Source organism: Piliocolobus tephrosceles, chromosome 17, assembly GCF_002776525.5.
Source record: "Piliocolobus tephrosceles isolate RC106 chromosome 17, ASM277652v3, whole genome shotgun sequence".
Taxonomy (NCBI): domain Eukaryota; kingdom Metazoa; phylum Chordata; class Mammalia; order Primates; family Cercopithecidae; genus Piliocolobus; species Piliocolobus tephrosceles.
The window spans coordinates 11,954,841-11,973,009 of NC_045450.1; the positions used below are offsets into that span (position 1 = coordinate 11,954,841).

Consider the following 18,169-nt stretch of genomic DNA (forward strand, 5'->3'; position numbering starts at 1 on the left):
GATTACAGACCTGAGCCACCATGCCTGGCCCTTAAATCAGTAGACTTTCAACAAAGGACATTGCCCTCCATAATGTGGGTGGGCTTCATCCAATCAGTTGAAGGCCTTAAGAGCAAAGACCAACATTTCCTGAAAAAGAAGGCATTCAGCCTCAAGACTGAAACACAGACACAGTAGCTATTAATGACTTTGAGAGTTTCCAGCACCACTTTGCTTCCTTAGAGCTGTGAGTAACAAGTGAAGCTTGAGGCAGGCGTGAGTACTGGATTCCTCTCTGTTCTTTCCATGTCATGCGAGGGCAAACACAATACTCTTTTGGTGATGTGATTACATCAGCACCAGTCTCATAAAACTTTTTAAAAAAATCCTTGTTTCAAAATCATGCTCCTAGCCAGGCACAGTGGCTCACACATGTAATCCCAGCACTTTGGGAGGCTCAAGTGGGAGAATCGCTTGAGGCCAGGAGTTCAAGACTTGCCTGGGCAACAAAGCAAGACCCGGCCCCCAACAAAAATTAAAAAGAAAAAAAATTGCTGTGCATGATGGTGTACTACCATAGTCCCAGCTACTTGGGAGGCTGAGGTGGAAGGATTGTCTAAGCCTAGGAATTTCAGGCTGCAGTGAGCTGTGATCACACAACTACTCTCCAACCTGGGTGACAGAGGGAGACCCTGTCTCAAAAAAAAAAAAAAAAAAAATCATATTATTAAAAAAAGTATTCAAACACTACCAAAGATTTTTCAATGAAAAGTGAGTCTTTTTCTTTCTTTAGATTTTGTCTATTGCCAGAGACAGTCTTTCTATCTTTGCAAATAAAGCCTCTGTTTACGTCTGTCTATTCAGACGCTACCTATTTTATTTTTTTAAATTTTATTTTATTTGAGACAGAGTCTTGCTCTGTTGCCCAGGCTGGAGCGCAGTAGCACACAACCATGGTTCACTGCAGCCTCAACCTCCTAGGCTCAGGTGATCCTCCTACCTCAGCCTCCCCAGTAGCTGGGACCACAGGTACGCACTACTACACCTAGCTAATTTTTAAATTATTTGTAGAGAAAGGGTCTCCCTGTGTTGCCCAGGCTGTCTCTAACTACTGGGCTCAAGTGATCCTTCTACCTTGGGCTACCAAAATGCTGGCATTACAGGTGAGAGCCACGGTGCCCAATCTGTACTTTGTGTTTTTCACTTAGCGATTTATCTTTCATATGAGAACACATCTGTCTCATTCTTTTTCATGGCCATAGTCTTCCATTGTGAGGCTCCCAGTGACAAACGGTTAGGTTGTTCTAGGCTCTTATGAATAGATGTGATGCCGCAGTGAACTACACTGTCCATGTGATTTTAAGTACCTGAGCAAGTATATCTGTCAGACACAATAGTGTTTTCTTTCCAAAGAGTTATCAAAGCTTTCTTCCTCCGGCTTCTCCTGGCTTCCCAGGTATGGCTCCTTTTTTTTTTTTTTTTTGAGACAGAGTCTCGTTCTGTCACCCAGGCGGGAGTGTGCAGTGGCACGATCTCAGCTCACTGCAATCTCGGCTTCCTGGATTCAAGCAATTGTCCTGCCTCAGGCTACCAAGTAGCTAGGATTACAGGCGCACACCACCATGCCCGGCTAATTTTTTGTGTTTTTGGTAGAGACGGGGTTTCACCATGGGCGACAGGCGACAGAGTGAGACCCTGTCTAAAAAAAAAAAAAAAAAAAAGGGAAATTCAAGTGTTCCATTTATGTAAACAGAAAAATGCACTATATAAATCTATCTATCTAGAATTCAGGAATCGTTGAAACAAAAGACATCACTTCAGCAAGCCTGTTTGCAACTTCTGGGATATACTGGGTGTTAGCAGTGATTACTTGTGGATGCTTGGACTGTGGATTTTTAAAATGGTTTTTTATCTGCTCATCTGTATTTGTAAATTTTCAACAATCGAACATAGATTATTGCATTATTATTATAATACCCCAAACCTATCTTCCCTTCAGCCCTCTTTCCACGAGCTCTTACCCTAAATGTCTCTTTTTCTATCAGTGGCATTGTGAGTCTTCCTTAGTGCATCACCTCTGATCTTCCTGTAGAGTTTTTTTTTTTTTTTTGAGATAGAGTCTTGCTCTGTCACCCAGGCTGGAGCATAGTGGCGTGATCTCTCAGCTCACTGCAACCTCCGCCTCCTGGGTTCAAACGCGTCTCCCTGACTCAGCCACCTGAGTAGCTGGGATTATAGGTGCCTGCCACCATGCGTGGCTAATTTTTGTATTTTTAATAGAGACGGGGTTTCACCATGTTGGCCAGGCTGTTCTAGAACTCCTGATGTCAAATGATCCACTCATCTCGGCCTCCCAAAGTGCTGGGATTACAAGAGTGAGCCACAGCGCCCAGCCCATACCCGACTAATTTTTAAAATGTTTTTGTAAAGACAGGGTTTCGCCATGTTGCCCAGGCTGGTTTTGAGCTCCTGGGCTCAAGCAATCCTTTTGCCCTGACCTCCCAAAGTCCTGGGATTACAGTTGTGAGACCCTGTGCCTGGCCTCAATGTTAAGATCTTAAGGGGCACAGCACAGACCTTGTCTTGTCTATCTCCCTGGCGTCTCTCACACAGTACAGCTCATTAACAGATGTTCCAGAAACTGTTACTGAACACGGCTTGATGCCGTGGGCTTGTCTGCATCTTGCAACTGTCACCTGGCTGAGAAATTTCTTCTATAAATAGCAGTTTCTGTTTCAGATGTGATTTGCCCCGATATTTACACCCCGTCTCTTACCCCATCCACGACTCAAACTTAGAAACTTGTATTAGATGTGGTATTCAAATCCTTAGCTGCCGCGAAGAAACAGACAGCCCCGTAAGAACCCACGAAGCACGCCAAGTTCATAGTTCTCGACCTTCTAGCTGCTCTTGCTGCATTTGCTCCGGAATTCTTGAAGAGATATTACTTGTTCTTCCAGGCTGTTCTTTGTGTAGCTCCCTTGTTTTCTTTTTGTGATCATGTTGCAGATGGCTCGGCAGTGCTCCCAAAATGAATATTTTGACAGTTTGTTGCATGACTGCAAACCTTGTCAACTTCGATGTTCTAGTACTCCTCCTCTAACATGTCAGCGTTATTGTAATGCAAGTAAGTAATATTGCTTGAATGATTATTCATTGGTGTGAACTCTTCTGTCTCTGTGGACTGCTTATTCAGAGAATCAACATAATGGGCATGATGGTGAGTTTTCTTGAATCAAAAAGAGAAAGGAAGCAAGGCAATAATTTTAATGTTTACGGAAACAAAGTATTTGGAACTGAACTCGATATGATTCAGCACTACTAGCAACATAGATTTTTTAAAAAAATCAGCTCTTGTAGTTAAGTGATATTTAGAATTTAAAAGTCGATGTTCATTAATTAAGGTGATTGAATGGAAAAAATCCATACTCGATTATTTTGCTATCAAAATAATCCATAATTGATTATTTTAGCAAAATAATCAAGTATGACAGCCGGGTGTGGTGGTTCACACCTGTAATCCCAGCACTTTGGGAGGCTGAGGCGGGTGGATCACCTGAGGACAGGAGTTTGAGACCAGGCTGGCCAACGTGGTGAAACCTTATCTCTACTAAAAATACAAAAATTAGCTGCGTGGTGGTGCAGGTCTGTAATCCCAGCTACTCAGGAGGCTGAGGCAGGGGAATCGCTTGAACTTAGGAGGTGGAGGTTGCAGTGACCTGAGATCACGCCACTGCACTCCAGCCTGGGCAACAGAGCAAGACTTCATCTCAAAATAAATAAATAAATAATAACAACAATAAAGTATGTGAATGTTATCAGCTCATTATCTGTCTGACATTCTTTTCATAAAGGTGTGACCAATTCAGTGAAAGGAATGAATGCGATTCTATGGACCTGTTTGGGACTGAGCTTGATAATTTCTTTGGCAGTTTTCGTGCTAACGTTTTTGCTAAGGAAGATGAGCTCTGAACCATTAAAGGATGAGTTTAAAAACACAGGTTGGTTTGATGGTGAATCTTTGAAATCTGTTTCCAGGGGATGGCTATTGTGAGTTTCAGTTCCTTTTCTTTTTTTAGCATTGACTATTTCACTTCATTACAGCCCTTTTGAATGTGTTAGAGCATAGTTATATTAAATGAGCTCGGTAGAGGTGAGCCATCTTCACTCTGATTTTGACACCTTGGCAGATTTTCTACAATGTCAGCCTTCCCCAGGATTCTTCCCTTGTTAATTACTCTATTGAAAGTACTAAGGCTTTCTTGGGAAAATCAGTCTCTTTGTCTGAAGTTAGCACATTGATTAAATGCCACATTATCAGAAACTCCTAGCCAGGTCTGCTACTGTCAGGAAAAGCGTATCTGTCAAGACCTAAGGCCATGTTATTACACAAATATGTGTTGTTTGCTTGGGTGAACACTTTACTACTGAAAAATGTTAGAAATGAATAATCACTTGCTCCTGAATTATTCAAGGAACCATCTAAAAAATAATTATCTTTTTTAAGCAATAGAGAACCAGCCCCAGAAAAATGAATGTTCTACTTAAGTGCCTCTTAAGATAAAAATACTTCTGCAGCACCTTTGCTCATGATTGGATTCCCTAGTATGTACAACCATTGCCCTATTTTTGTATGCATTTATTTATGTATTATGTATTTATTTATTTAGAGACGGAGTCTCACTCTGTGGCCCAGGCTGGAGTGCAGTGGCGTGATCTCAACTCACTACAGCCTCTGCCTCTTGGGTTCAAACAATTCTCCCACCTCAGCCTCCTGAGTAACTGGGACTATAGGCATGTGACACCACGTCCGACTAATTTTTGTACTTTTTGGTAGAGACAGGGTTTCATCATGTTGGCCAGGATGGTCTCAAGTTCCTGACCACAAGTGATCTGCCCTCCTCGGCTTCCCAAAGTGCTGGGATTACAGATGTGAGCCACCGTGCCCAGCACATACTCTTTCTTTTTTACTGAAAAGATCTGTTTCAAGCTAGGTGTGGTGGCATGGAGCTGTAGTCCCAACTACTCTGGAGGCAAATGTGGGAGGATTGCTTGAGCCCAGGAATTTGAATGTAGCCTGGCAACATAGTAAGACCCCATATCTAAAAAATGAAAAAATCTCTCTCACATTGCTTTGAGTCCCGATGTGTACGGTAAGACTCTCATGACCACACACTCTGTCAAGTTTAGGTTAATGTTTCTGTTTCTGCATAATCAGGATCAGGTCTCCTGGGCATGGCTAACATTGACCTGGAAAAGAGCAGGACTGGTGATGAAATTGTTCTTCCAAGAGGCCTGGAGTACACGGTGGAAGAATGCACCTGTGAAGACTGCATCAAGAACAAACCAAAGGTCGATTCTGACCATTGCTTTCCACTCCCAGCCATGGAGGAAGGCGCAACCATTCTCGTCACCACGAAAACGAATGACTATTACAATAGCCTGCCAGCTGCTTTGAGTGTTACGGAGATAGAGAAATCAATTTCTGCTAGGTAATTAACCATTTCGACTCGTGCAGTGCCACTTTTTTGTTGGAATAGATGATGTGTCAGATCTCTTTAGGATGACTATATTTTTCAGTGCTGATATAGCTTTTTGTCTAACCATGGAAACTCTTTATGTTAGATATATTTCTCTAGGTTACTGTTCGGAGCTTAATGGTAGAAACTTCCCTGGTTTCATGATTAAACTCTTTTTTTTTTCCCGACATCTAAGTTTTTATTAACGTGAGTTTTTAAAAACAAGCATGTATACCAGTGTGGGGGGTGAGGGTGGGAGAGAAAGGTGGGACAGGGGCAGAGAATTCTAATCTATTGATAATAAAGCTCCAGTTTTAAGGCTGAGATGGGCAGATTACCTGAGTAGCTGGGGTTACAGGTGCCCGCCACCAAACCTGGCCTATACTAACTCATTTTAGGAATTCGAGACCAGCCTGGCCAACATGGTGAAACCCTGTCTCTATTAAAAATACAAAAATTAGTTGGGCATGGTGGTAGGTGCCTGTAATCCCAGCTACTCGGGAGGCTGAGGCAGGAGAATTGCTTGAACCTGGAAGGTGGAGGTTGCAATGAACTGAGATAGCGCCCTGCACTTCAGCCTGGGCGACAGAGCGAGACTCCGTCTCAAAACAAAACAAACAAAAAAACCCTCCAGTTTCATCTTCTGCTGGATTTCATAGTGCCCCAAATATATGTGGTCCTTAAAAATTGTATACCACTTATTCAGGAGTCCTGTTCTGAAAAGACTGTTCTTGTTACAGCCCGGACTAGGGCTTCTTAAGGTCCCCAGTGGTGTTATCTGTGTAGCATTTAACACAGACCTTCTCCACACTATCCCCTCTCCACTGAGGTTGTTGCAAACAACCTCGATCATCGTAGCTGATGCTCATCACCTTGAACATGCTGACATGACAGTCTTCTCACTAGAGTCCTCTAAACGCGTGACTTACTGAAAAAAAAAAAAGTACAGCATTCTGTAGATCTCAGTAACAAATTTCTTTCTTTCTTTTCTTTTTTTTTTTTGAGACAGAGTCCTGCTCTGTTGCCCAGGTTGGAGTGCAGTGGTGTGACCACAGCTCACTACAACCTCCATCTCGCACGTTTAAGCGATTCTCCTGCCTCAGCCTCCCGAGTAGCTGGGATTACAGGCACGTGGCAACATGCCCTGCTGATTTTTGTACTTTTAATAGAGACGGTGTTTCACCATGTTGGTCAGGCTGGTCCTGAACACGTGACTTCAGGTGATCCATCTGCCTTGGCCTCCCAAAGTAATGGGATTACCGGCGTGAGCCATCGCGCCCAGCCCCAGTAACACGCTTCCATGGCTAGGGCGCTTCTCTCCCATATACATACATACTCATTTCGGGAAAGATCGGATTTTTCTATTTATTTTTAAATTTTATTTATTTATTTTTTGAGACAGAGTCTCGCTCTGTCGCTGAGACTGGAGTGCAGTGGTGTGATCTCAGTTCACTGCAACCTCCGCCTCCGGGGTTCAAGCAATTCTCTGCCTCAGCCTCCTGAGTAGCTGGGATTACAGGTGCCCACCACCATGCCTAGCTAATTTTTGTATTTTTAGTAGAGATGGGGTTTCACCATCTTGGTCAGGTTGGTCTTGAACTCCTGATCTCATGATCCACCTGTCTTGGCCTCTCAAAGTGCTGGGACTACAGGCGTGAGCCACCGTGCCTGGCCTTTTCTCTTTATTGTTAAAGGAAAGCTAAATTATCCTATGGACTTCTGCAAATAGGAGAAGCCTAGAATCAACCAGACAAATTCAGTGTGCGGTGCACAGGTAGTTCTTGGCTTTGTGAGCTTCCAGCTTAATGAAAGCATCAGGCATTACTATAATTACACAACTAAATGTGTGATCGCAAACTGTGATAACGGTGCACGAGATACTGTTTTCAGCCCAAAACGTAAGTATGCTATAATAATCATATCTGACCCTTATATAGTCTTATTCATGCGCCTGTAGTTCCAGCTACACAGGAGCCTGAGGTGGGAGGATCACCTGAGCCCCAGAGGTCAAGGCTGCAGTGAGCCAAGATCATGCCACTGCATTCCAGCCTGGGCATTGGAGTGAGACCCTATCTCAAAAAAAAAACAAAAAAAAACAAAACGCTGATTTTCTCTCAAAGTGCTGGGACTATAGGCACGAGCCACCGTGCCTGGCCTTTTCTCTTTATTGTTAAAGGAAAGCTAACTTATCCTATGGACTTCTGCAAACAGGAGAAGCCTAGAATCAACCAGACAAATTCAGTGTGCGGTGCATAGGTAGTTTTTGGCCTTGTGAGCTTCCAGCTTAATGAAAGCATCAGGCATTACTATAATTACACAACTAAATGTGTACTCTACAGGCTGGGATTACAGGTGCCTGCCACCATGCCCGGCTAATTTTTGTATTTTTAGTATAGACGGGGTTTCACTCTGTTGGCTGGGGTGGTCTTGAACTCTGTTCTAAGTGCTTTACCTGTACTAACTCATTTTATTTTATTTTTTTGAGATGGAGTCTCGCTCTGTTGCCCAGGCTGGACTGTGCTGGTGTGATCTCGGCTCACTGCAAACTCCACCTCCTGGGTTCAAGATTCTCCTACCTCAGCCTCCCAAGTAGCTGGGGTTACAGGTGCCCGCCACCAAACCTGGCCTATACTAACTCATTTTAAGAACACAAAAACTCCTAGGTATGGCCGGGTGTGGTGGCTCATGCCTGTAATCCCAGCACTTTGGGAGGCCGAGACAGGCAGATCACCTGAGGTCAGGAGTTGGAGACCAGCCTGACCAACATGGTGAAAACTTGTCTTGTCCCACATTTCCAGTCTTTATTTATTTTTATTTATTTATTTATTTTTGAGATGAAGTCTCACTCTGTCGCCCAGGCTGGAACGCAGTGGTACTATCTGAGCTCACTGCAACCTCTGCTTTCTGGGTTCAAGCAATTCTCCTGTCTCAGCCTCCTGAGCAGCTGGGACTACATTCGCATGCCACCATTCCTAGCTAGTTTTTGTATTTTTAGTACAGACGGGGTTTCACCATATTGGTGAGGCTGGTCTCGGACTCCTGACCTCAGGTGATCCACCCACTTCGGCTTCCCAAAGTGCTAGAATTATAGGTGTGGGCCATCGCACCTGGCCTTCTGGTATTTAAAATCAGCATTTTTTTTCTCTCTTTTGAGACACAGTTTTGCTCTTGTTGCCCAGGCTAGAGTGCAGTGGCGCAATCTTGGCTCACTGCAACCTCCACCTTCCGGTTTCAAATGATTCTCCTGCCTCAGCCTCCCAAGTAGCTGGGATTACAGGCGCCCGTCACCATGCGCAGCTAATTTTTGTATTTTTAGTATAGATCGGGTTTCACTCTGTTGGCCAGGGTGGTCTTCAACTTCTGACCTCATGATCCACCTGCTTTGGCCTCCCAAAGTGCTGGGATTACAGGCATGAGCCACTGTGCCCGGCCTAAAGTCAGGGTTTTCTTGTTGGGTTTTTTTTTTTTTTTGAGATAGGGTCTCACTCCCAATGCCCAGGCTGGAGTGCAGTGGCATAATCTTGGCTCACTGCAGCCTCGACGTCTGGGGCTCAGATGATCCTCCCACCTCAGGCTCCTGTGTAGCTGGAACTACAGGCATATACCATCACACTCGGCTAATTTTTTCTATTTTTTTAGTAGAGACGGAGTTTTGCCATGTTGCCAAGGCTGGTCTTGAACTCCTGGGCTCAAGCAATCCTCCCATCTTGGCCTCCCAAAGTGCTGGGATTACACATGAGCCACTATGCCTGGCCTAAAATCAGCATTTTCATCTGCTACATCATTGTGTGCTAGGTCAGTCATGTTAAAGAAAAGGGTCAAACTCTAAAATATGTGAAGAGATTTATTCTGAACCAACTATGAGTGACCAACGGCCAGGACACAGCCCTGAGGAGATTCTGAGAACACATGCACTGGGTGGTTGGGCCACAGCTTGGTTTTATATATTTTAGGGAGACAAAAAGCATCAATCAATATGTATAAAATGTACAATGGTTTGGTCCAGAAAGGCAGGCCAACTGGAAGCAGGTATGGGGGAGTGGGGTGGTGGTGGGGGTGGTTCAAGTCATAGGTAGATTCAAAGATTTTCCTTCTTTTTTATTTTTTTAGACAGAGTCTTGCTCTGTTACCCAGACTGGAGTGCAGCGGCGCAATCTTGGCTCAATGCAACCTCTGCCTCCCAGGTTCAAGCAATCCTCCTGCCTCGGCCTCTCAAGTAGCTGGGATTACAACTGTGCGGCACCACACCCAGCTAATTTTTGTACTTTTAGTAGAGATGGGGTTTTGCCATGTTGGCCAGGCTGGTCTCGAACTCCTGACCTCAAGTGATCCACTTGCCTCAGCCTCACAAAGTGCTGGGATTACAGGCGCGAGCTACCGTGCTCCTGGCCTAGATTCAAAGATTTTCTGATTGGCAACTGGTTGAAAGAGTTAAGTTATTGTTTAAAGATTTAGAATCAGTCAGGCATGGTGGCTCATGCCTGTAATCCCAGCACTTTGGAGGCTGAGGCGGGCGGATCATGAGGCCAGGAGTTCGAGACCAGCATCGCCAACACAGTGAAACCCTGTCTCTACTAAAAATACAAAAAAATTAGCCAGGCGTGGTGGCAGGCACCTGTAATCCCAGCTACTCGGGAGGCTGAGGCAGGAGAACTGCATGAACCCGGGAGACAGAGGTTGCAGTGAGCTGAGACCATGCTATTGCACTCCACAGCCCCACAATCCAGGTGACAGTGCGAGACTGTCTCAAAAACAAAAACAAAAACAAAAACAAAAAAAAGATTTCTGGGTTAAGATAAGGTATTGTGGAGACCATGGTTTTGTCATGCAGATGAAGCCGCCAGGTGTCAGGCTTCAGAAAACAGATCGTAAATGTTTCTTAACAGACTTAAAGAGCCTGTTCTGGGCTGGGCGCCCTGGCTCACATCCATATTTTCAGCACTTTGGGAGGCCAAGGTGGGCGGATCATAAGGTCAGGAGCTCGAAACCAGCCTGAACAATATGGGGAAACCCCGTCTCTACTGAAAATACAGTAATTAGCTGGGGCTTGCTGGCATGTGCCTGTAATCCCAGCTACTTTGGAGTCTGAGGCACAAGAATCACTTGAACCCGGGAGGTGGAGGTTGCAGTGAGCTGAGATCACACCTCTGCACTCCAGCCTGGGTAACACAGTGAGACTGCATCTTAAAAAAAAAAAGAAAAAAAAAAAGCTAGATGTGGTGGCTTACACCTGTAATCCCAGCACTTTGGGAGGCTGAGGTGGGCAGATTACCGGGTTAAGAGCTTGAGCCCATCCTGGCCAACATGGTGAAACCCCATCTCTACTAAAATTAGCTGGGCGCGGTGGCGGGTGCCTGTAATCCCAGCTATTCGGGAGGCTGAGGCAGGACAATCGCTTGAACCCAGGAGGTGGAGGTTGCAGTGAGCCGAGATCGCGCCAGTGCATTCCAGGCAGGCAACAGAGCGAGACTCCATCTCAAAAAAAAAAAAAAAGGCCGGGCATGGAGGCTGATGCCTGTAATCCCAGCACTTTGGGAGGCCGAGGTGGGCGAATCACCTGAGGTCAAGAGTTCGAGACCAGCCTGGCCAACATGGAGAAGTCCTGTCTCTACTAAAAATATAAAATTAGCTGGGTGTGGTGGCGCATGCCTGTAACCCCAGATACTCAGGAGGCTGAGGCAGGAGACTTGCTTGAACCTGGGAAGCGGAAGTTGCAGTGAGCTGAGACCGCACCATTGTACTCCAGCCTGGGCAACAAGAGTGAAACTCAGTCTCAAAAAAAAAAAAAAAGACTCTATTCTATCAGTAATTCTAAAAGGGAGGGGTCTATCATGAGGCATGTCTGGCTCCCATTTCCCATCATGGCCTGAACTAGTTTTTCAGGTTGCCTTTGGAAAGCCCTTGGCCAAGAGGAGGGCTCCATTCAGATGACTGGGGGGCTTAGAATTTTATTTTTGGTTTACAGACATGATTTGCTTAGCTGTCCTTCCATAGCTGAGCTTTGGTTCTTTCCACTGTAGGGGCCAAGGGAAAAACTTCCTCTTGGCCGTTTGAAAGGTGCTGAAAAATCAACTCATAAAAGGCAGATTAACTGGAGAAAAGGTAGACAAGTTTTATTGACCTGTACCTTGGGGGAGAACCATAGAGTGAATATCTCTAGTTCAGAAGCTTATAAATTATTTATTTTATTTTTTGAGACAGAGTTTCGTGTTGTTGCCCAGGTTGGAGTGCAGTGATGCTATCTCGGCTCACTGCAACCTCTGCCTCCCAGGTTCAAGCGATTCTCCTGCCTCAGCCTCCTGAGTTAGCTGAGATTACAGGTGCCCACCACCACGCCTGGCTAATTTTTTTATTTTTAGTAGAGACGGGATTTCACCATGTTGGCCTGGCTGGTCTGGAACTCCTGACCTCAGGTGATCCGCCTGCCTCCCAAAGTGCTGGGATTACAGGCGTGAGCCACTGCACCCAGCGAAATTATCATGAGGTTACAAAAAGAATGAGGGCTTAGAACCCCAGCAAAACAGGTTATAGGACTGGGGAGAAGAGGAATTCTGTTGAGGGGTAATAAAGGATCACTGGAGATGCAATGGATCCTGGAATGGAGATTATGTTGTGAACAGTTCTCTTTAGAACTTGAATGATTCTGAGCCGGTCTTTATCTTGTGGAAGGATTTGTTCAGGTGTGGTTACATTCTTAGCTTTACAGGGAGGGGAAAATTGTTATTTTTGGTGGGTCCCAAGTTTTAGGCAGATGAAGGAACTTCAACCTGGCTTTGGGAGATTTGCGGTGTGTGTGTGAGGCCAGAGAGACTATGATGCTTCTCCAGTCCAGCATGTCAAAATGCCGTGTTTTCGGGTACTGGTTTCTAAGCCCCAACGCCACTTTTTCATTATATAGAAAATGCTGCAGACTGGGCTTGGTGACTCATGCCTGCAATCCCAGCACTTTGGGAGGCCGAGGAGGGTTGAGCACCTGAGGTCAGGAGTTCAAGGCTGGCCAACATGTTGAAACCCCATCTTTACTAAAAACACAAAATACAAAAGTTAGCATGCATGGTGGTGCCACGCCTGTAATCCCAGCTACTTGTGTGGCTGAGGCAGGAGAATCGTTAGAACCCAGGAAGCGGAGGTTGCAGTGAGCCGAGATCGTGTCATTATGGAACAATCGAGACTTATTATGGATCAATCGAGTAAGTCTTCTTCAGCATTAGAGAAAAAAAGACAGAAAGTAGAGGAGAATATATTACCTACAGAATTGTTTTTTAAAACATGTCCTTAAATGTATGCTTATGTGTACAGGGTTGTGATATAAAATACATTTCTTCATTCTGGGTGTGGGCAAAACAAGTTGGGAAAATACTCCTTCAGTCCCTTTTCCCCCATCTGTAAAATGGGACAAAACCCTGAACTTCATAAAAATGTGCCAGGCGCGGTGGTTCACGCCTGTAACCCCAGCACTTTGGGAGGCCGAGGTGGGTGGATAACGAGGTCAGGAGATGGAGGCCATTCTGGCTAACACGTTGAAACCCCGTCTCTACTAAAAAAAATACAGAAAAATTAGCTGGGCATGGTGGCAGGCGCCTGTAGTCCCAGCTACTTGGGAGGCTGAGGCAGGAGAATCACCTGAAACTGGGAGGCGGAGTTTGCAGTGAGCCGAGATCGTGCCACTGCACTCCACCCAGGGCAACATAGCAAGACTCCTTCTCAAAAAAAAAAATGTTGTGAATGTCTAACTAACACTTGTGTTCACACTCAATTCATCACCTTTTCCATCTCCACTGTCACCATTGTATGTAGGCACCATGTCTTGCCTGGACAACTGCAGTAACTCCTTAACCAGCTGCTCTTTCTCCACCCTGCCCTCATTATAATTCATTTTCATCGCAGGAAGAGCCATATCTTTTTTTCTTTTTTTTGAGAGGGAGTCTCTCTCTGTCACCCAGGCTAGAGTGCGGTGGCAGGATCTCCGCTCACTGCAACCTCTGCCTCCCGGGTTCAAGCAATTCTCCTGTTTCAGCCTCCCCAGTAGCTGGGACTACAGGAGTACGCCACCATGCCTAGCTAATTTTTATATTTTTAGTAGAGATGGGATTTCACTATGTTGGCCAGGCTGGTCTCGAACTTCTGATCTCAGGAGATTCATCCACTTTGGCTTCCCAAAGTGTTGGGATTACAGGCATGAGTCACTGCGTCCGGCTTAGGAGCCATATCTTTTTCTTTTTTGTTTTTCAGTGGGGCGATCTCCACTCACTGCAAGCTCCACCTCCCGGGTTCAAGCCATTCTCCTGCCTCAGCCTCCCGAGTACCTGGGACCACAGGTGCCCACCACCACGCCTGGCCAATTTTTTGCATTTTTAGTAGAGACGGGGTTTCACCGTGTTAGCCAGGATGGTCTCCATCTCCTGAACTGTCCGCCCCCCTCGGCCTCCCAAAGTGCTGGGATTACAGGCGTGAGACACCACGCCCGGCCGGGGCCATATCTTAAAACCTAATTCAGATCGTGTCACTCCTCTGTTTGAATCCTTTTTTTTTCTTTTTTCTTTTGTTTGTAGAGAACGGCGTCTCGCTATGTTGCCCAGGCTGCTCTCGAACTCCTGGCCTCAAGCGATCCGCCCGCCTTGGCCCTCCCAAGTGCTGGGATTACAGATGTGAGCCACAGCGCTCGGGCTCTGCTTGCATTTTTGCAATAGCCTCCCATTCCCCGACCTTCCTAGAGTCAGGTAGAAAACCGCAAACTCCTTCCTCTGGCCTGCAAGGCCCTCCCTCCACCTCTTCAATTTCCTCCCTCTCACCACCCTTTTCTCACTTACCCTCTCGAACTCCTGGACTCAGGTGATCCGCCCGCCTCGGCCTCCCAAAGTGTTGGGATTACAGGCGTGAGCCACCGCACCAGGCCTATTTTCTCACTCACCCCCTCGCTCCGGTCAACTCTTCCAGGCAGGGGCCTGGCAATTGCACCTCCTTATGGAACGCTCTCCCTGGGGATCTTCCCAGGCTGGTTTTCTCTCATTACCCAGGTCTGAGCTCAAAAGTCGTCTCCTTAGAGAGGCCCTCCGGGATTGCCCATCTGCCTGTGATCATGCTTTGTCCCGTTACTCTTTTTATTTCCATTCCCGCTCGTATCCCTTTCTGGGACGAAGTTGCCCATCACACGTGGCTTTCTTCTCTGTCGCCCGGACATGAGTGGGAACCTCAGGAGGGCAGGGGAGGCGTCTTGGGGACTTGGGGACAGTGACGCCTCCTCGCGGGGTCTCGGGTCCACCCGGAGTCCCCAGCCCGCGTCGCCTCTGCACCGCTCTTCACACCAGGTCGGGCCAGCGGGACCTGCGCCGGTGTTTACGTTCCGGGTCGGCGGGCGGGGCCTTGTCGGCGGTCAGGCTCTACTTCCGGGGCGGGGCGGCTGGGGCGGGGCTGCTGTCTCCCGGCCTGTCTGGAGCTCGGCGGCCGCAGAGGCGGCAGCGGCGGCGGCGCGGCGCAGGCACCGGCACGGGGAGCGGCATCATGAGCGGTGAGTGGCGACCCCGCCGCTGTCACCCGCCCCGGCCGCCCCGGCTCCCGCCGCTCCAGCTGCACACTCCGGCCCCTGAGTCCCCGCGCCCCGCTCCCTCGCAGACCCCTGCCCAGTCGCTCCCTTTTCCAGACCTCTGGTCCCCAGGACTCCCGGCTCCTGGCCCCTGCTCACCTGCGGGACTCTGATCTCCCGTCGCCGGGCACTGCTGGTCTCCTGACTCTTGTCCATCCATAAAAACCAGCTCCTAAACCGCTGTCCCCAGTTGTCCCAGTCCTGCGACCCCCTTGCCTAGTGTCCAGACCCCCAGTTCTGAGACGTCCCAGGTCTCAGTCTCTCCTGACTCCTAGACCCGCTGCGTCCCAGCTCCAGTTCCCGGGCCTCCATCCCCAACCATCCCCGCTACCCAGGCCCCTGGTCTCCAGTCCCTGCAGTTTCCACACAGGCAGAGTCTTTTTGGACACTTAGTTTGCTGACCCCAGTATCCCCGTGTCCCAGGAGCTCCTGGTCCCCAGAGGAGCTCAATTCTCCAATCCCTTTGTCTTCCCCGTCCCTCTCATCCCTCCCACCCCTGTTCCCAGTGCTTTGCTCTTCCATCACCAGTTCTTCCCAGTTAGCCACTCAGCTTCCCTCTCGGGTCCTGGCTTTTACATTTCGATGATCCTTGCATATTCCATCCTTTTCCATATCTTATCCTGGCTCATCATTATCTTTTGAGATCTCTCTTGCCTTGTCCTGCAGCCCTTCCTTTCTTGTCCCGTGCCCAGCCCATCTGGGGACCGTCACTTCGTCCTTGCTCTTGCCAGTGCAAACTTCTTCCTCTCACCATCGAGGGGGTGGTATTGGTGGGGATGCTGGAAGTGAGAGGGAGGTGGGTGTGGACAGCTCGTCCTCAATGTTTTCTGAAGTTTAGTCCCTTGACTCTACCCTCCTTTCCTCTGAGGAGTCTTATTGGTGTTTTGGTGCTAAGTCATTCCTGGGTGTTGTATGTGGAGATGGGAGTGACTCAGGGAAGCCTCTCAGCTCTCCCCTGACTGTCCAGCCACTCTGGGATCTGGATTTATTTAGGAAGCCCCGCCTATCCTCCTAGTGCCTGTTTCCCCCTTACTGTGGAATTGTTTCTGAGGAAACCCTGCATCCAGCCCTCCTGGCCGTTGTCCTCCCCGCAGGCATTTCTGGAGGTTGAGCGGGGGGCAAGGCCAAGGGATACCGCTGTCTTCAATTTTAACTTAACGTTATCTCTGTGGATCTTTTTTGTTGTTTGTTTGTTTAAACAAGTGATGCGCCTTTTGTGTTTGTTATTCAAGGGCAAGATTTGTGAAATGGACAGTCCTAATAATGAGGGGGCTGGTGAGGGGGAGTTTCCTGGGAGATAATCCACCTTTGGTTGCCAAATCAAATGATTTTAAGCCTAAGTATGGTTTCTGATTTGTGAATATTAGTAATATCACAATAAAGACGTTATGAGCTGGCTTCCATCAGGAAGTGAGGTAGGTTGGTGTAAGTGCACGTCCTGAGGCCAGACTTCCTGGGTTCAAATCTTGGCCCTGCCACATAAAGCTGTGTGATTTAAGAGTAAGTTACTTGACCATTCTGGGAGTCCCAGCAAAATGAGGATACGTAGTAGTACCTGTCTCCTAGACTTGTAATGACTGAATAACATTCATCAGGTAAAGTGACTGGTGCTGTGTATATCACGAGGTGCACTGTCAGAATCTCAGAGCTGTCTGCTGTTGTTTCTGTAAGGGCTCATGTGGGAAAGGAGTGGTATTGTTTTTGCCTAGTTATGAGAGACATAACTCTCATTTGGGCTGGGACTAGGCACTCTCTGAAAATCTTTTCCTTTTAATATGACCAAGGAGTCTTTGCCACAAGCTCACAGTTCTGGACCCTTTTCATTCTACTTTTAGCACAAGAGAAAATGAAATAGATAAGCCAATAGAAATTGATCAGTTTATCTTTCAAGGAGAAGTAATATGAAAACTCTGGTGGTGCGCTCCTGTAATCCCAGCTATTTTGGAGGCTGAGGCAGGAGAATCGCTTAAACCCGGGTGCCAGAGGTTGCAGTGAGCCAAGATCAAGCCACTGCACTCCAGCCTGGGCGACAGAGCAAGACTTTGTCTCAAAAAAAAAAAAAAAAAAAAAAAAAGGAAACTCAGCAAATTTTAAAAGAAAAAATCATTACGTCTGCTGGACATGATGGCTCACACCTGTAATCTCAGCACTTTGGGAGGCAGATGCAGGCAGGTCACTTGAGGTCAGGAGTTCGAGAGGAGCCTGGCCAACATGGTGAAACCTTGTGTCTACTAAAAATACAAAAATTAACAGGGCATAATGGCAGGTGCCTGTAATCCCAGCTACTCGGAAGGCTGAGGGATGAGACTCTCTTGAACCCAGGAGGTGGAGGTTGCAGTGAGCCATGATCATGCCACTGCACTCCAGCCTGCACAGTGGAGTGAGACTCAGTCTCAAAAAAAAAAAAAAAATTACATCTAAAGCCAAACAAATTGGAAAAGGAAACCAACAAATGACTTTTTAGGAAAAAGCATTAAGGATGAAAACCTTCGTTTGGAAACATTGTAATTGAGGCAGAAAAAGTGGTCTGTGAAGATAGATGTAAGGGGAAGTCAAGCAGTATATTTTAATTGTTTCTTGAGAATGCAGTTGAAAGTGGGTTTCCCCATTTCTGGGGTTGATAACTGGTACATGATAAAATAAAGTGGCACGGAAATATTTCCTCTTTCTTCTGTCCCTCACTTATAGTATTTTATTTATTTATTTATTTTATTTATTTATTTATTTATTTATTTATTTATGTTTTAGAGACGGAGTCGCGCTCTGTCACCCAGGCTGGAGTGCAGTGGCACGATCTTAGCTTACTGCAACCTTCGCCTCCTGGGTTCGAGCAATTCTCCTGCCTCAGGCTCCCGAGTAGCTGGGACTACAGATGTGCACCACCATGCCTGACTGATTTTTGTATTTTTAGTAGAGATAGAGTTTCGCCATGTTGGCCAGGCTGGGCTTGAACTCCTGGCTTCATGTGATCCACTCTCGAACTCCTGGCTTCATGTGATCCACTCTCGAACTCCTGGCTTCATGTGATCCACCTGCCTCAGACCCGCAAAGTGCTGGGATTACAGGCATGAGCTACCGTGCCCCGGCC

At 46.9% G+C, this 18,169-nt stretch overlaps 2 protein-coding genes and 1 long non-coding RNA gene across 3 annotated transcripts in view; 2 read left to right on the forward strand and 1 right to left on the reverse strand.

Moving 5' to 3' along the window:
- Positions 1-14,820, reverse strand: part of LOC111555234 — a 31,490-nt gene extending 16,670 nt beyond the window's left edge. Inside the window, exons 1-2 of the long non-coding RNA XR_002735461.2 lie at positions 14,309-14,820; positions 2,756-3,208 (exon numbers count right to left, since the gene is read on the reverse strand). This is a non-coding gene — a long non-coding RNA (uncharacterized LOC111555234). The remainder of the gene's footprint in view (positions 1-2,755; positions 3,209-14,308) is intronic.
- TNFRSF17 (TNF receptor superfamily member 17) lies at positions 2,767-5,680 on the forward strand. Its single transcript, XM_023231135.2, has 3 exons — positions 2,767-3,106; positions 3,834-3,980; positions 5,198-5,680. The coding sequence occupies exons 1-3, from the start codon at positions 2,980-2,982 to the stop codon at positions 5,473-5,475; spliced, it is 552 nt and encodes a 183-aa protein (XP_023086903.1). The 5' UTR covers positions 2,767-2,979; the 3' UTR covers positions 5,476-5,680.
- Positions 14,821-14,922: 102 nt separating the features above from the next.
- SNX29 (sorting nexin 29) overlaps positions 14,923-18,169 on the forward strand; it is a 593,032-nt gene continuing 589,785 nt past the window's right edge. The window contains exon 1 of the mRNA XM_023231145.3: positions 14,923-15,006. Coding sequence (XP_023086913.1) covers positions 15,000-15,006 — 7 coding nt within the window. The 5' untranslated portion in view covers positions 14,923-14,999. The remainder of the gene's footprint in view (positions 15,007-18,169) is intronic.

What these genes read in the sequence shown, in the direction of transcription:
- TNFRSF17 (XM_023231135.2), top strand. Translation starts at nt 2,980, where the DNA reads ATGTTGCAGATGGCTCGGCAGTGCTCCCAAAATGAATATTTTGACAGT. An exon ending in TCAGCGTTATTGTAATGCAA is followed by an intron (nt 3,107 to 3,833) that starts GTAAGTAATATT and finishes CTTTTCATAAAG; the next exon opens with GTGTGACCAATTCAGTGAAA. An exon ending in GGATGAGTTTAAAAACACAG is followed by an intron (nt 3,981 to 5,197) that starts GTTGGTTTGATG and finishes CTGCATAATCAG; the next exon opens with GATCAGGTCTCCTGGGCATG.